The 24,344-nt window shown below is 39.1% G+C and overlaps 1 protein-coding gene across 2 annotated transcripts in view; it reads left to right on the forward strand.

Annotated features, from left to right (window-relative positions):
- SLC44A5 (solute carrier family 44 member 5) overlaps positions 1-24,344 on the forward strand; it is a 137,174-nt gene that overhangs the window by 3,662 nt on the left and 109,168 nt on the right. For both annotated transcript variants that reach the window (XM_087448899.1, XM_087448904.1), the window contains exon 2: positions 2,022-2,070. In XM_087448899.1, the coding sequence (XP_087305025.1) occupies positions 2,022-2,070 (49 nt within the window). The remainder of the gene's footprint in view (positions 1-2,021; positions 2,071-24,344) is intronic.

The raw sequence follows: 24,344 nt of genomic DNA on the forward strand, positions 1-24,344 counted from the left end.
GACCTCTCCTTCCCTAGAACTCTCCTAACGCCCCTCTTATGACGTCATACTCTGCCTTGTGTATTACATTGTTATGATGTCATACTCTGCCTTGTATTACACTCTTCTGATGTCATACTCTGCCTTGTGTATTACAGTCTTATGATGTCATCTTCTGCCTTGTATTACAGTGATTTCTGTACTTTTCTTAGTTCTCTTCCTGCTCTCCTGTGTGTTAGCTTGTTGAAGACAGAGACTGTCTGTGCTTCACTAACCCTTGTATCCCCCGCAGTCCCTCTTTCAATGCAGAACACATAACAAGTTATCAATAAGTAGTTACTGGATTTAACAGAATTCTGGTTTCACCCACCTGGAATGTTTCTCCTTTCCCTTTTGTTTTGTTCCAGTGTTTCGCAGAAATCTCACTTCTTGGATGAAACCCTCTCAACTGCTCCAGTCCTTGATGAAACCTGCTTTCTCAGAACTCTTGTGACCCTTAAGGCCAATACCAAACAGTTTAGTACTTCATTAATTGTTTTATATGGTATACTCACTGTTCATGTGTTACAACACGGGCCTGGTATATAAAGATTCTCAAGGAATATTTGTTGAATGAATCAATAAGTCGATCTCACCCCACCAATTGTAAGGTCTCCAAGATAGGGACCATGCCTTATACCTCTTCTGTGTCCCCTCAGAGCTCTCAGCATATAACAGGTGCTTTATGAATATTCGCTGACTGATTGGCTTTGGATTTCTGTTGCAAGTCTGTCCTTACCTTCCTGTTCTAGCCTCAGCCTCTGATTACACTGAAGAGGCCTCTGAGTCCTCAGACCTGATTTCCCTGTTGAGTACAGGCACAGGCAGATTGCTGACACACAGGGCTCTTTCTGCCAATCCTTTTGAAATTCTGCCCTAAATTCAGGACCAGGCCTTCTTATAGGGACAAATCCCTAGAGGAAGGGGTGGGAGTCCTTAGGTTTAGGGAGAAGAGTCGGAGGGTTGGGGATTGCAAAATACAGAATTTTGGCTAGAAATGATTTTAGAGAACTTGTTACTGGGTCTGCCCACACAGTACATGATAGGGAGGAAGGCCATTCCGTGTGTACCTTGTACTGTTTAAAGACAAGGGTAATATACTGCAATCATGATGCAACAATGCGTGACTAGGGCATCTCCCCAGATGGCATGAAGTCTGTCAATAGATCTAAAAAAAATCAATAAAAATAACATTTATATAATATAATATAATAATGATGTATATACCACATAGCCAACAGGGCAGAGACCAACAGTGACTAATAGTCCAACTTCTTGAAGGAAAGCCTAATCTACTGAGAGGAAAGGGAAAACCAGGATAAGCAGGCATCTCTATTATACTGGGCGCTTCATGAGTACTCTGACAATGGCAGATGGTAGAATGGTTTTGCAGACTGGAAGAGCTTCAAATTTTGCTACCCTAGGTACAATCTATAATGTTGCTATTCAGAACAGTGGGAGGATATGCGTAGAGTGTGCATAGAATATGGTCCTTGGGGCCAGCCTGGTGGCACAGCAGTTAAGTGCACACGCTCCACTTCAGCGGCCCAAGGGTTCGCAGGTTCAGATCCCGGGTGCGCACCAACGCACCGCTTGTCAAGCCATGCAGCGGCAGCGTCCCACATAAAGTAGAGGAAGATGGGCACGGATGTTAGCCCAGGGCCAATCTTCCTCAGCAAGAAGAGGAGGATTGGCATCGGATGTTAGCTCTGGGCCGATCTACCTCACAAAAAAAAGAAAAAAGAAAAAAGAAAAAAGAAAAAGAAAAAGAATATGGTCCTTAACAACTCTTCCTAGTCTTGCTTCCAGCTGGAGAGAGGGAAAAGGATTGACAGCAGGAACCAAGGCATAACTGATGTTTCACTGCACCACAGAATGAATTCAGCACTGCACTGAGCAGTGGACTAGCCAATATGTAGATTTTTCTTAATTAATAATTTATTTGTATTTATTTGCCATTTCATTGGCTTATATGCTTAAAAAGTTCTTTGTTTTAAATGCAGGTCCTCCAAGGATATTTGATCCGGATTTCAAGGGACCTGTTGCCAACAGGTAAGCAATTCTTTTCTTGGGAATATATTTTTAACAAACACAGAAAGCTTATTTTTTGGTACCATATTCCAGTCACTGGAGAATTGTGTCTACTATGTAGGGGAAATGACTTATTTTTAGCCTAAATGTCACCTTATTTACACAGGGAAAGTATAGAGAATAAATCTTTCCATGAGTCATGAATATTCTCTTCTGTTCAGCAAATGAACTGCCTTAAGCTATTAGACTGAAGAGTTTGTATTTCTCAAAAAGTGAAGCCAAAAAACGCTTTACAGGATTTAACCACTGTGTGGGGAAGCAAACACATTCAAATAATTGTTTTATGCGCCTGTTTACTCTGAGATTCACCATTGCAATGCAGAGTTGCTATGCCAACTTCTTCCACACCAAGGATTTGTGCAACTCAGCTCCCCAAGGCAGAGAGCTTTCTTTGAGACAACCACTCAATGCATCATGTACGCTTTAGGACATTTTAAAATGCTCTAGGGAAATATGTACTTGTCTCAACTGGTGCTTCTCCCCCAAGGTTGCATGCCATTTAAAAATTATCCAATAAGTTATAGGCCTCTTTTATTATTATTTCTTACCCTCTATTCCCAGGCTTCCTGCTAATCAAAAAGGGAGTTTGTGAGGTAGAATGGCTAAAAATGAAGAGAAGATTATGATGCCGGTGGCTGAATTTCGCTTAGCTTTGACCTTGTTGTATGTCACAATAAACTATATTGTGGAATAATGATCAGCATGCTTGTTTGCACGTGCCAACCCTCAGCGTGTACGTGAGCACTTACTGTTATGACCCTATAATAGCCCAGCTTTAAACAAATGTGTATTCAGTTTATTCTAATTCTGTAAAGAGCCAAGTCATTTGTTTTGGGTTACTCATTCAAAGGTATACCGATGCCTTCCTTAGAATAACCCTGAAATCTCTCTCATGCTCTCCATGGTAATAACACCATGAATACATTTTGTTGTCCAGTGTATGAACAGCCTCATTTGATATGGAGGTTCCTTTGTGGTACTTGCATTCATTTTATAATAACTAATTTATAAGAATTGAATCTAGCCTATTGGCCTCAAGGGACCCCTAGATATAATCCAGATTCCACAGTAATAATAGTAATAATAATAATAATAATAATAATAATAATAATACTAAATGAGCTGCCACATTTGGACGGAAACAGTACGGATTGGAGGTGTGCCTTTCTAGCAGGTGTGCCTGTTTTCTGTGTCTTCTCCACAGAGAAGAAAGCGGAGCTAGGACTGGCTTACATGTCGGGAAGAAGGTGACATCTCTCTGTCTTCAGTTATTTAGAATTTAATGACGGAACCAGGTAGTCCAGGTAAAGTCTGAGCTTCAGCTGTACCAATCACTGTGAGGAAAGAAGTTTATTTGTACCGAGGGCCTTTTGTGAAGCCCTAAGCATGACAGAGGCCTCCAAAGGTGGAATGGTCATTATGTGGGCATACCTCTCCCACTCTTCAATCCAAGAACAGAGGAAGGTATTGTAAAACCACAGGGGCTTATCTACAGGAAGACACAGCTGGCCCATTTGTAACTTTCCAGGCTGCAGGGTTATATGATGCCCTTTTTGGGAAAATAATTGGGGTGCTTAAGGAGCAAGTGAGAAACCCCAAGTTCCTCACATTACCTCTAGCAGCAGGGCTGGCTTTAATAACACCTTTTGCTCACAGAATGTCACTTTCCTTCTGAGGGATCCAAAGTCTTATCAGGCATTCACGCAGACCCTTACAGCAAGATCTGCTGGTCACCCACCATGTTCTGTACGCCACTCTCAGTGCACAAAGACATCGTTTTGTGCCTAGTGACCACCCAACTGTAGTTGTTTCCAGAAGAGGTGAAGGAATGATGGTAATGCCTCAGGAGAGAGGAACTCAGGTTCCCATTTGTTACCATCTAAGAAGTGGGCATATGGGAGCTATTGCCCCATAATGTTGACCATAAAAAAAAAGGTGATTTTGCTAGCTTAAGGTGTTTTCCCAGCCGCTTTTGGAAAAGTAGTTTTCCAGCACCCATGCTTGGTCCCCTATATTCAACAGAATTTTTAAAAAGGTTGGTCAGCATTAGATTGAGGTTGTGAGGTTTGTAAAAGTTTAAGGGGTGTTCAGCACTATTCTTGGCAGGACATTAGAGGGCAAAAATGAATGCACATAGAAAACTAAGAAATAAAGCTCTTTTAAGAGATGTTACACGAGAAGCTCCTCTTGTAATTTGGAACTCAGAAAATTTTCATTTAATGGAGAATTAGTATACTTTCTTCTGTTAAATAAGAAGAATTGTATAATTCACGATGTTCCTCCTTTTATACTGACTTGTAGAAAGCCCGCTGATAAATTTAATTTCAATGCCAGCAACTACATTAGCCTTTGAATCAAGAATTTCTTTTCAGGACTTTGAATTTCTATTTCCATTTTAATAACCCTGTTGCATCCAGGTGTTTTAAGTCATTTCATTTAAGATCCTTTCTGGGAAAAGGCAGCATATAGGTAGACAGGTAAATAGAAAGGAAAGCCTTGCATATTCCATCGTTGCCTTTTTTCCCCTTCCTTATAAAAATTGATGAAGGACATATGACTCATACTAACCAAATTGGTAGGTTTCACAATGCTGAAAATAACTATTCTCATAAAAGGTGGAAAAATCTGTCTGAAATATAATGAGATGCATTTATTTTTACCTGAAGCATTGGGGAGAGGTGGTAAGTTCACTGTCATGAAGGTGTTGAAGGAGAGAATGAAGAGGCATTTATTAGGGATGTTGTAGAGGGGGTTCATTCACATCAAGGAGTTGGATTAAATGACCTCTGAGTCCTTTCAATCTTGAAGTTCTATCAGTCAGATTCAACTGTTAATGCCAAAGCACAGAAGGAAGAGTTCAGCTTCTGGCCTAAGTGATACACACAGAAAAGCACTACACTGATGCTAGCCACACACTCTCCTGAATTCTAAAGTGCTGCTATCAAGTAGGCATCTCAAATCATTGTGATAACACAACCCCGTCTCCATAATTTATGCAGTGCTCATATTTGCTTCTTGTTGAAATAATTGGTATGCTTCTTGTCATTGTAGAGGGACTTAAATAGCTAAAGGTGGGGTCCATTATCATGGAAAAATATGAAGAAAAGGTTATAGAAAAAGGCATACAAAGTTCAAGAAAAAAATGTAGATCCCGTGTTGTAAAAATGCCCGAGAGAGGCTACAAACCATTTTGACTTGTAAAATAGTTTGAAATAAAAAAGACCGTATCCATAGCACTCTCTTTGAAAACTATTAAATAGTCTCAAGGGCCGGCTCCGTGGCTTGGCGGTTAAGTGCGCGCGCTCTGATGCTGGCGGCCCGGGTTCGGATCCCGGGAGCGCCCCGAGGCACCACTTCTCCGTCCAACTCGAGGCCGAGTCCCACGTACAGCAACTAGAAGGATGTGAACCTATGACATACAACTATCTACTGGGGCTTTGGGGGTAAAAAACTGAATAAATAAAATCTTTAAATAGTCTCAAAATGTGGAAGGAAATGAAGGGAAATAAAAATAAATAGTTTCCGGAATGGCTAATTCTTCAGAATGCAAATGTGAATTGAAGATGTGCTCTAAACCTGGCATTTATTCGCCTCATTCTGATTGCAGCAAATGACTAATGTGATCAGTTATTTATCAGTGTGACTCTTTTCCACAGGAAGATGTGGACTAACACACTTCTTTAAAATTCGTAGCCTGACCCTTTTATTCCTCAATATGTAAGCTTGTTCTTTTTTCTGTGTTTTTGCACTTTAAAAAGTCACCGCCTACATATTATTCCTAATGATGAAAATAAACCCAAAAATATTTTAAATTTTGCAAGCATCTTTAAAGTATTTAAAGCAAAATATTCAGTAACAATATACTTCCTATTTGCCAGGCACTGTGCTAGGTGCTAGAGATACAAAGATGAACTAAGCACGGTTCCTGCCAAAGAGAGCTTGCAGTCTAATGGGAAAGGCAGATAATGAAGGGATTAATGTGGTAAGTGCAATAATAGAGTTATTGACAGGGGTCCTGGAAACTAAGGAGAGTATGTCTGGTGCTGCTAGGAGTAGGGAAAGGGGAGTCTAGAAAAACCTCAGAGCAGAGGTGACCCTTGAGCTAGTTCTTGAAGACATTCCAAGAAAAGTCAGCAGCATGCATCAAAGTACAGAGGCCTGAGAACAACTGTCCCGGAAATGGTTTGGTATGAGCAGAACACCCAGTCTGTGCATGTGTGGGTGGTGGCAGGCATGAAGATCAGGCTGAGGTGGGGAGAGATGATGCTGGAGAGGTAAGAACAGGGGTTTATATAACATATCACTGTGTTTGGTATTTTATTCTATTGAAGAATACATTGGAAAATTTTAAATAAGAAATTGACAGAGTCATATTTGCATTTTAGAAACTTTTGTTTAGCAAGGACTTAGAGAACACTAGTCTGTACAAGATCTTATGGCAAGCACCAGGGACGTAAACTTCCTAGACATGATCCCAAGCTTCAGAATTTGTCCTCATCCTGTTGTGTATGTTTGTGTTGGAGGAGGAGAGGAGAGGTGTGTTGCAGTCAAATCAAAGACTGTGTAGAGGTGCAGGTTGCAATGGAAACCCTTAGGAGAGAGTAAGTCATATGGCAGAGATGGTACTTGGATGTAGTAATGCTTGAAGGGCACAGAAGGACCTATAAGAGTTTTGCTTCATGTAGGAAAGGGCAAAGAGTAACCCAGAGAGAGCCAGACATGTGAAGGAAGAGACCGCATGACTCGTGCTTGAGTTGCAAATACTTACAGTAGCAGGAGGGAAAGTAAGGTTGGGAGATATAATTGCTTAGGTAGCAAGAGCCCAGATAGTGAAGAGTGTTGTATCCTAAAGTAAAGAGTCTGAACTTGATTCTCAAGGGCATGAGATGAATGGCGAGCCTCTGATTGCTTTTAATCAAGGGAGTTGCATGGTTAGATTTGCTTCAGTTGTCTCTATTTGCTCTTTCTCTTTTTTACCTCACATTCTTTCAGTAGAGATTTATTCCCCACCACTCTCCTCAAACTAATATTGGGAAGATCACCAATGGCTTCCATCTTGCCAAGTGCAGTGGGAGACATCTTTTGTTTTAACTCTGCAGCGGTGTCTGACACTCTCTCCTTTTTGAAACGCTCTTTTCTCTTGGCTTCCTTGGCATCGTGTGCACCTGAAGCTTCTTCAACCTCTTTGGCCTCTCCTTGTCAGTCTCCTTTTCTGGCTCCTCAACCTTTGCTTAATTTCTAAATGTTGGGGTGCCACAGGACTTGGTCCTTGGCCTTCCACTCTTCTTTTTCTCCAGTCTACTTTTACACTAGGTCAATGACTTCAAATATTATCTATATGTCATTGACTCCCAAACTTACATCTCTACCAATGACCCTTCCATCGACCTTTATATTTCTGTATTCAGCAACCAATTTAATATCTCTCTTTGGATTCATAATACTTACTCAAACTTAATTTGGCCAACCACAACTCTTGATTCCTACTCCCATCCCCAAACTCTAAAACCATCTCAGAAAATGACACCAATATCCACCCTGTTTCCATTTCAGAAAATGAAACCAATATCCACCTTGTTTTACTCGGGTTACAGATCCTTGGTTTCCTCTTTTTTTCTTCATCTCCCATATTCAATCCATCAGCAAGTCTTATTGGCTTTAGCTCCAAAATACATCCCCAAGCCACCTGCATCTCCATCTTTCCTGCTACCAGCCTCATCCATGACGGTGCTATACATCCTACCTATACTTTTGCACTGGCCTCTAGAATGATCTTCCTTCTTTCACTCCTGGTTTCTTGAATCCATTAGCCACATAAAACCTTGAGTGAGCTTTCAAATCATGAATTAAATCACGCCACTCTTCTACTTATACATTTTCAATAGCTTCCCATAGCACTTATATTAAAACTCAAATTCACTGTGTCCTACATGAGTGTCCTCTGTATAACCTACTTACCACATCCCCTACAAGTCTCTCTCCCTCTTCTCCTCTCATGGTAGCCATACTTGCCTTCTTTCCACTTCTTGAACATTCTAAACTTGCATCCATGTTGGGGACTTGCTATTTGTTATTCCTCTGCCTGAAATGATTTTCCCCCAGACCTTTGCATGGCTGGCTGCCTCTTATCATCCAGTTCTTAACCGCCATTGCCCAAGAGCCCTTCATGACAAGCTAGTCCCCCAATCACTCTCTACCACATCATTTAATTGTGTTTATTTTATAGTATTTATCACTATTGAAAAACTGCTTTATTCATTTCTTTGCTTAAGTAATTAATAGCATATCAGATCTGTGAGAAGCAAGAACTTTGTTTTGTTCATCAGTGTATCCCCTGGGCTTAGAAAAGTCCCTGATGCATAATATATATTTGTTGAATGACTAAATGAACTATCATCCTAGCTTCAAATCTGAGGATATACTAGAAAGGATAGAAGCTAGTTGGAATGAAAGCAGTGTACCTTTTAGAAGAGTATTTCAGTAATCCAGCTGAGAAGTGATTGAAACCTGGACTAAAGCAATAGTCCTGGGAGAGAAGAAATCTAAGAGGAAATAAGAAGGCAAAATATTCAAGGCTTTAGGACTGAATGCATGCTGGGGGTAGAAGAGAGAGTCTAGCATCATGGTGCCTAATAACTAGATGGATTGTGGTTACATTCACCAAGGTAGGGAACACATGAGGAGGAGCAGGAATGGTTATGAAGGGCGGAGAAAGTCATGAGTGTACGTTTTGAAATGTTGAGTTTGGGATGCCTATGGCACTTCCAGGTGGGAATATTCAGTAGAAAGTCAGAAAAATACTTCTGAAGCTCTTTGAAATATTGATATATTTCTTATATCTAAATAAAAGGAAATCTGAAAAAATAATAGAAAAATATGTAAGTTTTCTCTTCTGAGAAACACTCCCTGATTATCCCTAAAGTGAACTGCAGCTACGTTCCTCGGTGCTCTCAGAGTTTGCTGTGTGCTTATAATGCTGTTTTGTAATCAGTTGTTTGCTTGGCTAACTCCTCAATTAAGCCATGAGCTCTGCTAAGTAGAGCTGCACTTGGTAGACCTGTGAGTAATAGTTTTGATCATGTCATCCCTCCCATTCAAATTTCACCTATGAGTTCCCACTGCCTAAAAATTAACTGCAAATGCCTTGGTATGACATTCAAAGTTCTACACAAATTTATCTTAAACCATCTGCCTAAATTTCTCTCTCTCTGGGGTTTCTAAACCCTTGAGTGAACTTTCTGTTGAGCCAAACCAGTCATGTACATTTCTGCAGGCTCTGAAAATTGATTTTGTCAGTGCCCTAAAATTACTCCAACTCAGGAATGGAGTTGGACACTAACAAAGCTCACAAGAGACTGATGTATAAAACCAGAATGCCAATGCAATAATTTACATTGAGAAATTTAATTGCTGAGAAGGCCTGGTGTTCCTGTTGGCCTGACCAGCACATTGCTCCCTTTAGGCAAACTACACGAGAAAGCTAATTATTGAAAGGTTGCTGGATGAGTGTACAGTCAGAACAAGGAAATCACATGAGTAGAATGTCTAATGGCATCAGGCTCTGCTAGCCTGGGGTGTCTATCAACAGAGCAGGATCTTCACACGGGATCCTCAAATCAATTTGACTTGGTGCCCTAACCCGGAGAGTGCTTGGATGGGCAGAGCTGTTTGATCATCATTTGCCTGTCTCTTTAGATATGTTAATAAATTCAAGACGTTTAAAATCAAGGCTTGCTGGACTGGAAGCCTTACAGTCTCATTGAGGTGACTATATACATCTCTGCTTTAATTGTGTGTTGATTCATAGCGTAACTCTTAGAAAGTAGTATTGTCGTCTATACTCTCAAATTTGGGGGAAGCACCCTACTGTCACATAAAGTGGTAGTCTCCTTTCTCCTTGGCCCTGCTCAGGACCCACCTCCTCTGACCCCAGCCTCAGAGGGCCTTCCCTCCACTGAAATCCTGCAGCTTTTGCTGTGGATGGTATACAGCACGTGCTACTTGTGACTGCTCTTTAGCTTTGGTACTCATGTATTGTCATGTCATCTGGTTTGTAGTTCCCTTGGAGGACAGAGATTTGAATTCTATATATGTGTGAGTAATTAACGATGAGGGATGGCTTTTTTCCCCTCAATATACCACTAGTTAGATGACTTCCTCCTTAGACGGCATTCTGTTTGTAAAGAATGGGGTTATTTCTTCTGTAGCTGTGCTTAAAAATGTCAAGATTCTTTTAATTTGCATCTTCTTTCAGGTGAATTTTTCCATTTAAAAAATAAATGAATAAAATAAACAAATAAATTCCACCTCCATGTCCTGAGAAGATAATATTTTGGCCTTTATTACAAGGTGCCAATTGTAGCAATTTGGACTTTATATTTCCAGACCTGGATCACAGGTCAAGCAAGTGGTCACAACATTTTAATGACTTTGCTCTGACATAAAAGGAATGAGATAAACAGAATAAGTTGAACTTTTTGCACTGGGACCTGTAAATCTTTGACCTGCCTTGACACAGCATACTTGGATCCACACTGTCATGCCCTCTTTGGACTCTTTTTAAAAACTAATTGAATTGAAAAGTAGTCTGAGGTGTAATCCATAAGCCCTAGTATGCAAATAGCTCAGAGAACTCTGATAATACTTTGCTATCAGCTGAGCATCAGAATTTGGAATTTGGACTCCCATATCACACTGATGTCATCTGAAAATGGTGTAGGATTTGGATAGCATCTCAGCAAGAGCTTTAAACAACGACTTTAAAGTCTTGGAGTTCAAACCTATAAGTAAGGCTTCACTTATATATGGTGACTGTTTTGTCTTAAATGTGATAGTACTATGGCCATCATTCAGCCTCTTTTGAGGGTCACACTTCTGTTTATCTATAGTTTCTATGTCACAGTGCTTCCTCTCCATCCTTGTTTTTCTTTGTTCTTTAAAAAAAATATTCATAGTACACCTTACTCTATGATAAGAATTATGCTAGTTGGTAATAATTTAAAGATAGGATGTCCTTGTCCTCAAGGAATTGACACATAATAGAAGAGACTGACAATTGAAAAGACTTTACAGTTCAATGTGGGAAGTACAGCTGTGGAAAAGAGAACAAAGGCCAGACTGTCAGCGGTAGATGTCATGTGTGGCTGTGAATCCAAAGATTAATATTCATTTATTCTCATTCAACAAATATTTATTGATCATCTATTATGTGCCCAGTCTCCTCTAGGTGTTAGAGGCACAGTGATGAGCAAGATAGACAAGGTGCCTGTTCTTTTGGAAGAGAGAAGAGACAGAGCAGACAACATCTGAAAAATGAACATGTCAGTTTCTTAAGGTGAAAAGTACGAGTTAGAAAATAAAACAGGATGATGTGATAGTGCCTAGCTGGGGGGAGGGGAGAGTAATTTATATTTGGTGGTCAGGGAAGACCTCTCTACAGAGCTGACAATTGAAATGAGACTTGAATGATAAGGAGGAGCCAGTCATACAAAGATTGAGGACAGAGCATTTCAGATAGAGGAATGGCAAACGTAAAGTGTCTATGGCAAGAATAAGCTTAGTATGTTCAAGGAGCAGAAAGAAGGCCAGTGTGAGGGCAGCATGCTGGACGGGGTCGGGGGTGGAGAGTGGGTTGGTTGGAGATCCCTGAAAGCACATTATAGTAAAAGTGCAATGGAAAAACCATTGCAGGGTTTTAGTAGGAGAGTGAGTTAATCTAATATATATTTTTAAAACCTATTCTGACTGCTGTGTAGAGAATGGCTTTTAAGAGCACCAAAGTAAGAGCAGGAAGATCAATAGGAAGCTTTTATAGTCATCTAAGTGAGGGAGTCAGTGACTTGGACTAGGGTAATGGAGATGGAGAGACGTGAATAGATTCAAGATATGTTCTGATGGTAGAGGTGACAGTACTTATTGATGTCATAAGTGAGACAAAGAAAGGAGTCAAGGATAGCTGCCAGAGTTATGACTTGAAAAACCAGGTGGATGATGATCCCCTATACTAAGACTGGAAAGATTAGAGGAAGAGCCAGTTTGCTGTTGCAGGAATCAAGACTTCTGCTTTGGCTGTGTCAAGCTTTAGCTGTGGAATAGGCATCATAGTGATGATGCTATATATGAGTCGGGAGCTCAATGAAGAGTAAGGTGAGGGCTGGAGATTGAGATTGGGAGGTCATCGACACAGAGATAATATTTAAACCCAAGTGTCTGGATGAAGTCACTTAGGAGGGTGGAGAAGAGGCCCAAGGACAAAGTCTGAGCTTGCAACATTTGGAGGTCAAGAAGAGATGGAGGAGTCAGCAAAGGAGATAGAAGAAGCACCGGTGAGTTAGCAGAAAAGCGAGGAGAATGCAGTGTTACAGAAGCTAAAAGAAGTGTTACAAGAAGAGTTTTATTTATTATTTATTTATTTATGTGGCCAACTGTTTTGACTGAGAGGAGAGGTCAAGCAAGATGAAAACTGAGAAGTGACCATTGGATATGGCAACATGAAAGTCATGAGTGACCTCATCAAAAGCAATCTCCGTGATGTAGTGGGCACTCAGGGCTGACTGGGGAGAGTTAGAGGATGTGAGGTGGAAACCTGGAAGCGGCGACTGGAGAGCACTCTTTCAATAAGTTTTGTTGGAAGATAAGGTGAATCTGGGATCAACATAGAGTTTTCTGAAGATAGAAAATACTAGAACATGGTAGTGTGTGGTGCTGGAGATGATCCAGGACGCTGATGAATCAAGAGAAAGGGGAAATTATAGAAACGAAGTCCTGAAGATGGAATCCAGAACACAATTGTAGAGTCAGGTCTTTGGCAGGAACAGGGACTCCTAATCTGTAGTGCACGATGGTAAGCAGGGAATAGGGTAGAGATGCTGAGTGTCAATAGCTTGGGTGATGAAAAGGAAGAGATTCTTACTGGTTGCTTTTAATTTCTCTGTGAATTATGAGATAAGATCATCAGACAGGGATGGGCTGGTGGTGGTAGTGGTGGTGGTGGCAGCCCCAGGTGTATAAGGATTGAGAGGAGAAAGTATGAAGCAATATTTTGAAAAGTGAAGAAGTGAACATGCATATAGGATTAATCTAGAATACATATATTTTGCATTTTCCATATAGAGAGTATATATTTCCATATATAGAAAGATTTAAGGGAACATAAAAATTGGCCACTGTCTGAAGGAGCCTAATGATTTGTAGACACATATTTGATACTTAAGTTATGTGAACCAGAAGATTGTGAGGTAGCTGAGGTTGGGTAGCAGTACCTTGGGGTACTTCACATAGATGGAGGGTCTTGAGCAATGTTTTGAAGGAAGGATCATGCTGTCAAAGGGGGCATCTTCTGTGTGTTGACTTAAAGACACGAGTAAGAATGTACCATGCAAAGCAGATTTACTTAGCTAGATCAGAAAGCAGAGACTAGATATAACATAGTTGAAAAATAGAGGGGGCTGGGCATATGCATGAAATATTGGAGATGAAATATTGGCAAGATTTCATTTCAGTTACAGTGGAGAAGGAAAAAATAAGGGGTTTAGGCAGATTTCAGATCATGCATTAGTTTATTCTTAACTCTTATCTGTTATGCACTGTGGGGCCTACAGAAGTGAATGACAGACTATGCTCTCAATAAACTTAAAATTTAAGCCACTAACTTCAATGTAAAAAAAAAAAAGGAATGATTTGCTAAATGGAGGCACAAGCATAATTCAAGGGGACAGAGTAAAAGGAATAATTATCCCTAACTGGAAGGATCAAGAAGTGCTCCCTGCAGGTATCATTTGAGCTGGACCTTAGAGGAGGAGAATGATTTTGATACAGAATGAAGAAGAGAATCAGACTCACGGAGGCACATGTTGCAGATTGGGGTTCTCCGGAAGCAGATGCTGAGATGGAGTTTGGAATGCAAAGTCCTTTATTAGGGTCAATACCTGTGAAAAGAAGGGGAAAGAAGTGGGATTGCACAGAAGGAGACGTCAAACTTCTACCAGACCCCACAAAGTCTCAGCTCACCCAGCAGGGAGCTCTGGTGTGAGCACTGCCCCTCCCCAGGGTCTGGAGTAACTGAAATGGCCACATCTTTATGAGCCCACCTGGCTCAGTCCCTGGTGTGTCAGCTCTCTCAGAGGCCATGACCCGGGGTGAAGCAGCTGAAGTGGACCCTGTGGATGCTGGTGGTGAGAGGCTGTCTGCAACCACACTCGTCACAGCTGGGCGGCAAGTCTTTCCTTAAAGGGGGACCTGGGGGCGCATCTCCGGGTGGACCGCAGCATGTGAGGGCGTAGCCTGTCCCAGGGTGCTCCAGAGGGGCTGGAACAGACTAGGGTGAAATGCACCTTGGGATTAAAGCTGAACAGATTATTTGGGATTATGGAGAGGCTTGAAAGGCATGATGAGGTTGGGCTGGCCCCATGGCTTAGTGGTTAAGTGCGCACGCTCCACTGCTGGCCGCGGGGTTTGGATCCTGGGCGCGCACCGACGCACTGCTTCTCCGGCCATGCTGAGGCCGCATCCCACAAAGAGCAACTAGAAGGATGTGCAGCTATGACATACAACTCTCTACTGGGGCTTTGGGGAAAAAGAAAGAAATAAATAAAATTATTAAAAAAAAAAAAGGCATGATGAGGATTTGGGATTTTTTTTTTTCTTGTGGGGATTTGTGAAGGTAATTAAATAGGGCTATATGATCATCTAATGCTCTGCTTTCAGGAGAGAACCCCAGGTGGTGAACCTAGGGCAGCGGAACCTTTTAGAAGTAATAGTTGCCATAGAACACAGCTGCCTAATGAATTTGGGAGCGGGGGAGGTAGACCATACAGTATTGTGTCCATTTTTACTCGGATCTCTGATTGTTGGATGACGGTGGCCGTGATGGTTCATTCAGCACAGACATCTGACCCTTCACCTTTACTATGATTATGACTAAAATTTTCCTAACGGACCCATAGCCCCTCTTTTTGGAGAAGCTAATACTTACCTTTACTACCATATACCTGTATCAGACAAGCATGCCTGTGTCAGAAGGGTATATTACTGTACGTTCTTCAAATATTATGCTCAGGCTGTTTTGCTACTGAATGGATTAGTGAAGAAATACATCAAATTTTACCTAGGTATTGGTATTTAACTTCAATCTTTTCCAAATTGTGTATTAGTTTTTTAAATGCTTATTTTGCTTGGTTAGTTAAAGAATTATTTCTTTTTTCTTTTATTGCAGTAACATTGGTTTATAACATTGTATAAATTTTAGATGTGCATCATTATACTTCTATTTCTGCATAGATTATATTACGTTTACCACCCAAATACTAATTACAATCCATCACCAAGCACAAGTGCCTAATCATCCCTTTTGCTCTCCTCCTTCCCCCCTTCCCCTCTGGTAACCACCTATCCAATTTCTGTCCTTATGTGTTTGTTTGTTGTTGTTTTTATTTTCTACTTGTGAGTGAGATCATACGGTATTTGACGTTCTCCCTCTGACTTATCTCACTTAGCATAATACCCTCAATGTCCATCCATGTTGTTACAAATGGCTGGATTTCATCATTTCTTACGGCTGAGTAGTATTCCATTGTGTATATACCACATCTTCTTCATCCATTCATCCCTTGACGGGCACTTAGTTTGCTTCAAAGTCTTGGCTATTGTGAATAATGCTGTGATGAACACCGGGGTGCGGGTATCTTTATGCATTCGTGTTTTCATATTCTTTGGATAAATACCCAGCAGTGGAACAGCTGGATTGTATCGTAGTTCTATCCTTAATTTTTTGAGGAATCTCCATACTGTTTTCCATAGTGGTTGCTCCAGTTTGCACACCCACCAGCAGTGTATGAGTGTTCCCTTCTCTCCACATCCTCTCCAACACTTGTTTCCTGTCTTGTTAATTATAGCCATTCTGCCGGGAGCGAGGTGATATCTCATTGCAGTTTTGATTTGCATTTCCCTGATAGTGAATGATGTTGAACTTCTTTTCATGTGCCTGTTGGCCATCTGTATATCTTCTTTGGAGAAATGTCTGTTCAGGTCTTTTGCCCATTTTTTAATTGCGTTGTTAATTTTTGTTGTTGAGATGTATGAGTTCTTTATATATTTTGGATATTAAGCCCTTATCAGATATATGGTTTGCAAATATCTTCTCCCAATTGTTACGTTGTCTTTTTGTTTTGTTGATGGTTTCGTTTGCTGTGCAGAAGCTTTTTAGTTTGATATAGTCCCATTTGTTTATTTTTTCTATTGTTTCTCTTGCCCTGTCAGACATGGTGCTTGAAAATATGTCGCTAAGACTAATGTCGAAGAGCGTACTTCCTACGTTTTCTTCTAGAAGTTTCATGGTTTCAGGTCTAACGTTTAAGTCTTTAATACATTTTGAGTTAATTTTTGTATATGGTGTAAGATAATGGTCTACTTTCATTTTCTTGCATATGTCTGTCCAGTTTTCCCAACACCATTTGTTGAAGAGACTTTCGTTTCTCCATTGTATGTTCTTGGCTCCTTTGTCGAAGATTAGCTGTCCATAGATGTGTAGGTTTATTTCTCAGCTCTTGATTCTGTTCCATTGATCTGTGTGTCTGTTTTTGTGCCAGTACCATGCTGTTTTGGTTACTATAGCTTTGTAGTATATTTTAAAATTGGGTAGTGTGATACCTCCAGCTTTGTTCTTTTTTCTCAGGATTCCTTTGGCTATTCAGGGTCTTCTGTTGTTCCATATAAATTTTAGGATTCTTTGTTCTATTTCTGTGATAAGTGTTGTTGGAATTTTGATAGGGATTGCATTGAATCTACAGATTGCTCTAGGAAGTATAGACATCTTAACTATGTTAATTCTTTCAATCCAAGAGCATGGAATATCTTTCCATTTCTTTGTGTCTTCTTCAATTTCTTTCAGCAATGTTTTATAGTTTTCATTGTACAGATTTTTCACCTCTTTGGTTAAGTTTATTCCTAGGTATTTTATTCTTTTTGTTGCAATTGTAAATGGAATTGTATTCTTAATTTCTCTTTCTGCTAATTCGTTGTTAGTGTATAGAAACACAGCTTATTTTTGTATGTTGATTTTGTATCCTGCAAGTTTACCATATTCATTTATTCCTTCTAAAAGTTTTTTGGTGGATTCTTTAGGGTTTTCTATATATAAAATCATGTCATCTGCAAATAGTGACAGTTTCACTTCTTCCTTTCCAATTTGGATCCCTTTTATTTCTTTTTCTTGCCTGATTGCTCTGGCTAGGACTTCCAGTACTACGTTAAATGGGAATGGTGACAGTGGGCATCCTTGTCTGGTTCCTGTTCTTAGAGGGATAGCTTTCAGTTTTTCACCATTGAGGGTGATATTAGCTGTGGGTTTGTCATATATGGCCTTATTATGTTGAGGTACTTTCCTTTTATACCCATTTTATTCAGAGTTTTTATCATAAATGGATGCTGTATCTTGTCAAATGCTTCCTCTGCATCTATTGAGATGCATGTGATTTTTATTCTTTATTTTATTAGTGTGGTGTATCACGTTGATTGATTTGTGAATGTTGGACCATCCCTGCATCCCTGGAATAAATCCTACCTGACCATAGTGTATAATCTTTTTAATGTATTGTTGCATGCGATTTGCTAGTATTTTGTTGAGGATTTTTGCATCGATGTTCATCAGTGATATTGGCCTGTAATTTTATTTTTTGTGTTGTCCTTGTCGGGTCTTGGTATCAGGGTAATGTTGGCTTTATAGAATGAGTTAGGGAGCTTCCCCTCCTCTTTAATTTTTTGGAAGAGTTTGACAAGGATAGGTACTAAGTCTTCTTTGAATGTTTGTTAGAATTCACCAGGGAAGCTGTCTGGTCCTGGACTTTTATTTTTGGGGAGGTTTTTGATTGCTGTTTCAATCTCCTTACTGGTGATTGGTCTATTCAAATCCTCTATTTCTTCTTGATCCAGTTTTGGAAGGTTGTATGATTCTAAGAATTTATCCATTTCTTCTAGAATATCCAATTTGTTGGCATATAGCTTTTCACAGTATTCTCTTATAATCTTTTGTATTTCTGAGATGTCCATTGTAACCTCTCCTCTTTCATTTCTGATTTTACTTATTTGAGCCTTCTCTCTTTTTTTCTTGGTGAGTCTAGCTAAAAGTTTGTCAATTTTGTTTATCTTTTCAAAGAACCAGCTCTTGGTTTTATTGATTTTTTCTATTGTTTTTTCAGTCTCTATTTCATTTATTTCTGCTCTGATTTTTATTATTTCCCTTCTTCTACTGATTTTGGGCTTTGTTTGTTCTTCTTTTTCCAATTCCTTTAGGTGCCTTGTTAGATTGTTTATTTGAGATTTTGCTTGTTTGTTGAGATAGGCCTGCATTGCTATAAATTTCCCTCTTAGAACAGCTTTTGCTGTATCCCATAAATTCTGCCATGTTGTATTTTCATTTTCATTTGTCTCCAGGTATTTTTTGATTTCTCCTTTGATTTCTTCATTGACCCAATTGTTGTTCAGTAGCATTTTGTTTAGTCTCCACATACTTGTATCTTTTCTGATTTTCTTCCTATAGTTGATTTCTAGTTTCATACTGTTGTGGTCAGAAAAGATGCTTGGTATTATTTCAATCTTCTTAAATTTATGGAGACTTGTTTTGTGGCCTAATATGTGATCAATCCTGGAGAATGTTCCATGTGCATTTGAAAAGAACGTGTATTCTTCAGTTTTTGGATCGAATATTCTGTATATATCTACTAGGTCCATCTGTTCTAGTGTGTTGTTTAAGGCTAATGTTTTCTTATTGATCTTCTGTTTGGATGATCTATCCATTGGTGTAAGTGGAGTGTTAAAGTCCCCTACTATTATTGTGTTACTGTCTATTTCTCCTTTTATGTCTGTTCATAATTGCTTTATATATTTAGGTGCTCCTATGTTGGGTGCATAGATATTTACAAGTGTTATATCCTCTTGTTGGATTGTTCCCTCTATCATTATGTAGTGCCCTTCTTTGTCTCTTGTTACAATTTTTGTTTTAAAGTCTATTTTGTCTGATGTGAGTATTGCTACCTCAGCTTTCTTTTCATTGCCATTTGCATGGAGTATCTTTTTCCATCCCTTCACTTTCAGTTTGTGAGTGTCTCTAGGTCTGAAGTGTGTCTCTTGTACGTAGCATATGCATGGCTCTTGTTTTTTTAATCCAATCAGCCACCCTATGCCTTTTAATTGTGGCATTTAGTCCATTGACATTTAAAGTAGCTATTGATAAGTATGTACTTTGTTTGGATTCCTTTCTCTTAGTTTTTTGTGTATTTATCATAGGTTTCTTGTTTGTGATTACCATGGGATTCACATACAGTAACCTACGCATATAGCAATCTATATTAAGTTGATGGTCTTTTTAGGCTGACCTCTATCTGAAAGCTCTACTTTTTAACTTCCCTCCTCCCACATTTTATGGTTTTATCATACCTAATCTCTTTTTTGTGTGTTTGTATCCATTACCTTCTTATCACGGAAATTGATAATTTTTCCTATTTGTGGTCTTCTCTTTCCTCCTTAAATAAGTCTGTTTAGCATTTCTTGTAGAACTGGTTTCTTGGCGACAAACTACTTTAATTTGTGCTTGTTTGGGAAACCTTTTACCTCTCCTTCCATTTTAAATGATAACCTTGCCGGGTAGAGTATTCTTGGCTATAGGTTTTTTCCTGTTAGCACTTTAAATATATCGTGCCACTCTCTTCTAGCCTGTAAGGTTTCTGCTGAGAAGTCAGCTGATAGGCTTATGGGGTTTCTTTTGTATGTAACTTGTTGTCTTTCTCTTGCAGCTTTTAGGATTTCTCTTTATCTTTAATTCTTGACATTTTAATTATGATGTGTCCTGGTGTGTCTTCCCAATACATATCATATTGTGATTTTGATTTCAGTTACTTGTTGAAAATTTATCCAAGATGTCACTGTTTTTCATGATTTACAAGCATAGACATCACTTTATATGCTCTGGACTTTTGAGTTCAAATCATTATGAGTTTATTTCAAACTGGAAACCTCCTATTTATTTGGAGAATGTCTTCAAGAATCTATTCTTTCATGTTGGCGAAGTTGTGGCCCTGTAAATTGTTGTTTATCTTAATGTTTTCGGTAATTTGTTGTCTATTTTTCATAGGATGGTTTCTGTCAGACATAGTAAAAAAAAGTATTAAGGCTTAAAATCAATGCTGAAAATTTAAAAAAATAAGTATTGTTTGCTCAAAATTTAAAGTAAAAAAATTCACACCAGAGTTGATGGTCTCTGTGTGCCTTATTTCATGATATTTCCTTCCTGAAAAGCTCCATTGTAATGCACATTAACATTTTGTAGGTCCCCCTTGCATAGAAGGGCAAGTTTGTCCCCTGAAATAAGTGCAGAAGGTACAGTGTTCTTTTGCAGTTGTGTATTTGGTATCACAACTTGTTTTTTCAGATTTCAGAAACCAAAGTTACAACCACATAAGATGGAGCCATCGTCTCCATATGAGTTATCCATAATTTAACTTTCTCTTGTTCCATAAAAGAGAGAATGAAATGCCATCTCTTCCTTCCTGGAAGAGGTTTGCTTTCCTATCCCACTGCTATCACCTTCCTCCGTAAAACCTTGGTTTTGATGTTGGTGCATAGTATTTATGCTGAGTTTATGAATTTGTCCAATGCTCTTGGTTTCCCTACACTAGGTTATTGTAGTGTTGGTGTGCTGTTTATTGACTCTGTGATCGATTTTGGATTAGTAGACCATGTCTGCTTCCCTAACATTATATGTCATCTGTATCATTTGCAATTCAATTGGGGAGTTAAAATTAACACACGTAAACTTTAGGGAGTTGTCAAGTGCTAAACCATCATGGTGATTATAAGAGCAATAGGATTTGCAGTTATGGGAGAGAGAGCTCACTTAAGTGCTAAAGGTCAGATTTAATGTGGGAGAGAGCTTTTGAATTGAACCTGGAAAGATGGGTAAGATGAGTATTTTGCAGGAAAAGGACAAAATATTCCAAATTTAAAAATAAAATTCAAGAATAAAGGCAAGGAGTCTTCGTTCAGCACGTGGAATACCGTCCTGGGCACAGTGCTTCATCTTTAACAGGCTTCCTGAATGAATATGTGTGAACACATGCACATTATATTTATATATATACATTTATTGTATATATGTATATGAGTTCAGCTAGTTTGAGTTAGGAGCTGGGCCCAACTATGGATGAAACAACTTGTTTGACTGAGTTGTACCCACTTTGAACTGGCCCAGTTCTTTCATTGCATTGATCATATTGACTAATTGTCTTGACATTGACTAGATACAGTCTCAGCATCCTTAATGAGGAACATGGTATTTTTCTCTCAATCTCTCTAACTAACTTTTGTTGCCTGAGTGTGCCAAAATGTGACAAATCCTTTGGCCACAATTTTATGGTCTAAGACTTAAATTTTAATTCCCTTAAACATGTAAGCCTGTATGACATATGCTGAATGGTTTTTACACCCTTAGGAATGTTCAGAGTAAAATAAGAATATGTTATTACTAGTTGGAACAGCCATAGAAAGTGTTTTGCTTTAAGGAATCTGTTCATTTGTTGAATTAGGTAATATATGAGGGCAAATAATTCAAACAGTACAGAAAAGGCATAGAGTCCCTAGTATCTCAGAATCCTGCCTCAGAGATAGCAAGTATCATCAATGCCTTGTGTATCCTTTCAAATAAATGTATGCACTTAAAAGTATATATTTGTGTGTATATACATACATAGATATACAGATGTATCTATGTATTTGTATATCTCTTTCTTTATATAAATAATAGCATGCCATAATAACATTCTACACTTTTTTTTAACCTAACAATATATCTGGGAAATCAATTCATCAGTACACACAGAGCAGTTATAGGAGTTTGAAGAGAGGTCTTGAAGGAAATATGTCAGACTCTTAAAATTTTATTATTATCCATACAATTTGAAGAAATAATGTCTTCAATACCCTTTCCTGTCTTCCATTCACATACAAAGGTCAAGTCCACATGTCTTCTTTCTAACTCTTAGTCCTAGTTACTCTCCGGCAGAATCAATTGCTCTCTCATCCGTGTTCTCTAGATACTTATACATTATACATACTCCATTTATGACCCTGATCATATTGAGAATTTTTTGTTTGCTTGTTTATCTGTGTTTATCCATGAATAGATTGTGAGTTCTTTGAAGCTTTTCTTTCTCTGGATCCTCATTCCCTAGTGCAGAGTCTGGTATAACAGGTGCTCAATAAATATTTGCCTGATTAAAAAAAAATGTGAGGCCCTTAACCTTCGCTGTTCATTGGGGTCATATTCTTTTTCCTTGTTGCTGTTATTATTTGGTATTTGACTTGAAATACTTATCTCCCCAGTGATAACATTTTTTTTAACCACGGAACAAGAAAAGAATTATGTATGAAAAATAAAACAAATAAGTCAGAAATATTTATACAATGCACCTTTTATAAACTTTTATGGGAAAAATAAATGATCCTCTCCATTTTGTGTTACAAATTACTGAGGAAAGGCTAATGTGACCAAAATAAATCTGCAACCTCCAGCTGGGCGCAATTGCCTAGAGATGTGTTTGCATATGCACTTTTCGAACCTACTCCATGATATATGCACGCATTTGTATAATGCTCACAAAAGATGCTTCATGTCATTACTTCAAAAATCTTTATGTTTGGCTTAGTCAAGCAAAGACTTCCTTAATAGCATCATGGATTTTGTGGCCATGCTATAAGACTACAGTGCTATATTTTCATTTATCTATGCTCTGCTAATTTATATCATCCTCTTTTGCTCGCAATATTTAATAGAATTTTTGGTGTCAATGCAAATAGTTGAAAGAATTATTTTTTATTTGTTCATATTATGGAGCTTGTGGTCTGTTTTAACCATCCTTACCCAGAGCGTGAGCATTTTTCTTCACTTTGCTTTGAAGATCATTTAAGACTCATCTTTAAACTGCCTCATTATGTCTTTCAGAAATACAGTTCTAATCAGGAAATTCGAAGTATTTGAAGTATCTTAGGAAAAACAGATGTTTGCTATTTAAAGTATTGCAGATGATTGTTTATTTCTTTTTCTAGTCAAAAGACATTCATATCCACTAAATAAATGCATTGTCTTTAAGTGTGCATCCTTCTGTGCCACAGTGGTGGGAAGTCTTACTGCTAGAGTTAGAAATGAAACTGTTCTGCTCATGTTCTGCTTAACTATTCATTTTGCACAGGAGGGAAGCTTGGGTTAGGAAAACATCAGTAAATTTCACTCTTCTTAGTCTAACATGAAAAATAGACAATGGAAATGGCAGTTGTTGGCTGGTCGCTTTGAAATACTAGCACGCTGAATGAATTCAATGGCCAGTTTTTTACCCAAAATAAGCTTAGCTGATTTTGAAGAAAGACTAAACCTTACAGATAAACATAGATGTTAACATGTTAAGCAACTGAGCTATGAAGCCAAATCTAAAGGAGCAGGAATAGGAGAAGGATGAATTATCCAGACATATTTAATTATCCATTGAATTCAACTATAGAATTTAAAAGGTTTGGTATCATTTAATGCTTTCATTGCAACAGAATTATAATAATTATTCATTTACGCTGAGAAGAACATTAGAGTTTACTTGGTTCAGCATTCTGTTTTGGGTGGGGAAACAGAGGCCTGGAGAGGTGGAAAGGCTTAACCGGGTTACCTGATGACTTGCAGGCAAAGCTGGGGTTTGAGTCTAGGTCTCCAGGTTACAAGTTTAGAGTTCGTTCTTCTGTATTCCTCTGAAACCATTTGTCGGTAAATCTGTCACTTTTAGTTTCATGGCAGTATTTTGTTTGCTTTTCTTGGGGGTGGGGAAGCAAGCTGGGGGTGGAGAGGGAACCATGTCTGTGCAATGGACGGAGGAGGTGGAGAAAGAGGTGAGACTGGCTGGCAGAGGGGAGGAGCTTTTGGAGAAGAGCCAAAAAGTCTACTGGGGACTGTGCTTGTGTTTCTGGCATATGGTGGACAGTGTGTGTCCTCTTCTCTGTCTCCCCACAGCTCTTCGGCAAGCATCTATTCCTGAACTCCACTGCAGAGTTGGATCCATTTTGTTGGGTGTTACTAAAATGCTGAGGATAGGGCCAGCCCCGGTGGTCTAGTGATTAAGTGTGGTGCACTCCACTTCAGTGGCCCCGGTTTGGTTCCTGGGCCTGGACCTACACCACTCATCTGCGGCCATGCTGTGTGGTGGCTC

This window comes from Ceratotherium simum, chromosome 2, assembly GCF_057802395.1.
Source record: "Ceratotherium simum simum isolate JZ-2026a chromosome 2, ASM5780239v1, whole genome shotgun sequence".
Taxonomy (NCBI): Eukaryota; Metazoa; Chordata; class Mammalia; order Perissodactyla; family Rhinocerotidae; genus Ceratotherium; species Ceratotherium simum.